The following is a 4,265-nucleotide window of genomic DNA, read 5'->3' as shown; positions in this document are numbered from 1 at the left end:
GGAAATTTTCTCCACGAATCGAGATTTGTATCAGGATCACATGATGCTAAAAGAAGTGGCACGATTCAGCGTGCCACCTCCAGGTAAGTTATACTCTCCTGTTCGAAATTTTTAATTCTGCTCTTAGGTGAAATTTTTGTCTCTAATCGAATGTTTAAAAATGTTCTTTTTTTTTGCAATTTTTTTTGTTTATCTAGATTGCAGTATGTAATTATTATATGATGACCAATTTGTTATTTTTTATGTAATTGTTGTTATGATAATTGGGTTTAAGAAAAGACACATTGTATTTTTGTTCATGATATATATTTATTTTTATTTGAATTATTTGTAGGTACAAAATATATTTGTATTAGCTAATTACACGAATATTAACTTAATCATATTATTTATGATTTAATATACTAAATTATTATCTAATTTGAATTCATTTAATTCTGTATAATATAATATATAATAATTGGTGCGTATTATAATCTATAGTAATGTAATATAATGTATGCGTTTGTGCACATTCCTTTTTTATATAGAAGATTTTATTTTGAAAGTTCTGGGTCATGTTCTCTTATCTTTTCTTTTCTTCGTTTATATTCTGTGTTTTCTCGTCTATTTTCAGTTTTATAACTAGTTGCGAAATTTTACAAATCTAGAATTTATTTGATTAGATTGAGATGAGTCTGGCCAATTGAAAAAGAAAACAATTAAATTATTTTTATCTTTCATGTTTGTTTAATTTATTTTGATTGTATTTAGAAAGAAAAATTATGGTCTTACGCTTTCTCTTTAATTCTTCGATCATAAATTTCTCGTAATGTTGAAACTGGAAGACTGGGATATATTGCACCATAAATTTTCTTTTGTAACTCGCTTCGAATAATGAAGTTTATTTCTAAATGGTTTAGATATTTGTGAAGGATTAGATGTCATAGTCTACGAACGATCTATTTTTTGCATATGTTTAAAAATTACTTTATTTCGCGGTATTCTATAATTAGTATTTTAGTTAATAAGAATAACAAGAAAAGCTAGCAATAGAAAATATTTTACAGTTGCGTCATCGATAATTTCATTTTTGTTAAACTGTTCATTAGAGATACTTCAGAGTTTTTTTAAATCTTCGTACGTTTTTATCGTCTTTCTGATCTCAAATTATACGAGTAACAAGTCTATAGAAACTTATAATAAAGAATTTTTTGTTAAGCTACATATTTTTTATATATGACAATCAAAAATAAACAGTAATAGTAATAAAATGTTCATTTAATTTTATTACTTGCACTCTTAGATTATTTGTTGACTCGTCTGTTTTATTAATATTATTGATTAGTAGAAATGCATTGTGGAACAATTCCAACATTATCTTTCTTATCTTCTAATATTTTTATATTCGCTATTAATCTTCCTGATGCTCTTTTCCTATGGGTAAAACATCGAGAATGTGTCGGTAATTAATTGAAACTAAATGTCGGTAAAGAAGATATTAAAAGATATAAGTACATCTACAGTTACCGATAAGTTTACTTTACTACAGACGATAAAACAGTTTTGGAAATACCCACATGCGCTATAGATCATTGACGAATTATTCCGTAAACACACTTCTTGTAATTAATTCCGATAAATTCTTATGAATCATTGAGGAATTATATCGTATATATATATATGCAAAATTATTAATCCTGTAAAAACGCGCATATGTCATTAAGGAATTATTCCGTAATAGAATCATTTTTAACCTAGTTAATTTCGCTTACTTAACTAATAACTCGTAATTAATTCAACACCATAAAAGTCAACATTTCCGATAATAATTCGCACTATTCATTATAGATATCTATTCACATATATCTTTACAAAAACAGAAATATATTTACAGCATATTCCTACAGTATATTACGGATCCTACAGTATATATAATTTTATTCTTATAATATATATAAAAAAAAAGACACGCACATAACAATGAAATAATTCTTATAGATGATTGTCGCTTATTTAGCCGTGTAATATTTGGTCTTTACGAAGGGCATTTTAGTCACGGTTGCCTTGTAAGTCTTCCCTCGAATTTCTACTAATATACCTTGACCAGATTGTGCTAGGTCTGGTGGTACATAGCCCATGGCAATTGGACGACCTAAAGTTGGACTTGGTGTACCGGAAGTAACGGTACCAACTCGTTCACCCTCTGGAGTTAATATATTCGCACCTTCTCTAGCAGGTGGCCCTTGTCCTAATATCAAGCCAATCCTTTTTTTCGTCGTGCCGAGTTTAATCTGCGAAAGAATTCTTTGGGCACCTGGAAAGTTGCCTTCGGTTCTTCTTCTCTTCGCTGTATAATAATCATCTTTTTAATGATAATTTCACAAAGGCCAATATTCAAAATTGATCGTCGTATAACACTTATTATTTTCGATATAAATGAATTTCAGTAATTCGAGAAGAAAAGAAAAGAAAAGAAAAGAAAAAAGAATTCGATTTTAAGATAGGTACTAACCTAGCAACCAATTCAGGGCAGCTTCAACTGGCGTGACGTTGTGATCGATATCGTGTCCGTAGAGGCAAAGTCCGGCCTCCAGTCTGCGGAAATTGGTGGAAAAAGTCAGTAGAGCCCCACCCTGACCACCTGTGGATCCTACCTTAGGCTGTCCCTAGCACCAAGTCCGGCAAGTTTCACCTCCGGATTCTCGAGGATCTCCTCCACTAGATCGCGTGCCTTTATTTCTGGTATTGATATCTCGAAACCATCTTCTCCTGTATATCCACAACGAGATATCCTGACGGTAATACCCAAGACATCGGTTATTACGCTGTTCATGAATTGCAATTTGGATAGATCGATTTTGAGTAATGGCTGAAGGGCTGTAGATGCCATTGGTCCTTGCAATGCTATTAATCCTTGCTCGAGGGGATCGAGAAATTCCAAATCGATCGTTTTATTTTCCCTCTTAAAGTTCTCCTGAAAAAGAAAGAAAAAATAAACAAAAAATATGTGTGGATTTGATATCATCATTTCCGTAATATAGAAAATATATATGTAACTGTACGATTACGAGTAGTAAATAAGTATAAAGGTAGTATAAAACGAACGATTACCGCTTGTAGTAAAAGCAATTGAGTATCCTCCTCTCGTCTTCCTGCATTCGAAACGAGGAAATACTGATCGTCCTTGTCTTTGGTTATTATCAAATCATCGAGAATACCACCGTTCTCGTTGGTAAATACAGTAAGCGTGGCACCACCGTCTTTCAATTTCTTCAAATCGCAGGTAGTCAGAGATTCGAGAAATTCTCCCGCGTTTTTTCCCTGAACGCGTGTTTGCATCATATGACCTACGTCGAATATAGAGGCGAAGTTTCTTGTATGTTGATGAGACACAGCTATCGCTTCTTTGTATTGTATCGGTAACAGCCATCCCGAGAAATTCACAAGTTTTCCTGTGAAACAAAAGCAAAAAAAAAAAAGAAGAAAGAAAAAAAGAAAAAAAAATGAAAAGAAAAATATAACCGAAGAAAATAAAAGATAAATTTTTAGAAGAAAGAATAATTTAAATCATCGATCGATCGTTAATAAATCCCGATTTACTTGCCTGCGTTTTTAACGTGAAGATCGTACAAACAGGTCTTCTTTACTTTATCCAAGTTCGTTGCTGTGGACATACGACGCACCGTAGCTCGAAATAGTCCGAGGAGACCAACGGATATCGTAGTAGAATCGATCAAACATCCTGAATACGTTATAGAACTCCTGCGTCTTGACCTAACCTTTGGATTAGCCACGTTGAGGGTCGACGTATTACGCACGCCAATACGTAATAACTCGAAACATTTTTCTCGTATTCCATCGATACGATTATATACACATCTTTCCAGAACGTTCAAACGAAACATGATCGTTCGTTCACTCTGAATGATCCGTTATTGACTACTAGTTTATATAGAGAACGCCTTGGTAATATTATAAGACCATTAAGAAGCGATGACCTTCATGAACCCGAACTTCCTCAGACTCGGAATCTCGACTTTACCTTCTCTCGAATATTTTGAAAACGATAATTCTTTAAAAATAATCTCAAGACGATAATGAGGAAGATATCCATTATTTTATCGCTACTGTACGACGCTTTCTCTTTTATTTGTTTCGATAATAATGTTTATATTTTTTAATATGTATTCATTGATCGAGCCTTCGATCTTGTATATCAAGGCGTTTTCGAATTAATCCCGTTGACATTTAATTAATGTATATTTAAATTTTGAATATAGGTA

At 32.3% G+C, this 4,265-nt stretch overlaps 1 protein-coding gene across 1 annotated transcript; it reads right to left on the bottom strand.

Moving 5' to 3' along the window:
* Positions 1-1,820: 1,820 nt before the first annotated feature.
* On the bottom strand, positions 1,821-3,932 carry LOC122632253 (aminomethyltransferase, mitochondrial). The gene is made up of 5 exons (XM_043818860.1): positions 3,587-3,932; positions 3,094-3,434; positions 2,637-2,956; positions 2,495-2,577; positions 1,821-2,329 (listed from the first exon to the last, which is right to left on the bottom strand). Exons 1-5 carry the CDS (start codon positions 3,885-3,887, stop codon positions 1,992-1,994), a joined length of 1,383 nt encoding a protein of 460 aa, XP_043674795.1. The 5' UTR covers positions 3,888-3,932; the 3' UTR covers positions 1,821-1,991.
* Between the last annotated feature and the right edge of the window lie 333 nt (positions 3,933-4,265).

The sequence above is a fragment of the Vespula pensylvanica genome, chromosome 10, assembly GCF_014466175.1.
Source record: "Vespula pensylvanica isolate Volc-1 chromosome 10, ASM1446617v1, whole genome shotgun sequence".
NCBI lineage: Eukaryota > Metazoa > Arthropoda > Insecta > Hymenoptera > Vespidae > Vespula > Vespula pensylvanica.
This window is presented reverse-complemented; position numbering and strand designations above follow the sequence as displayed.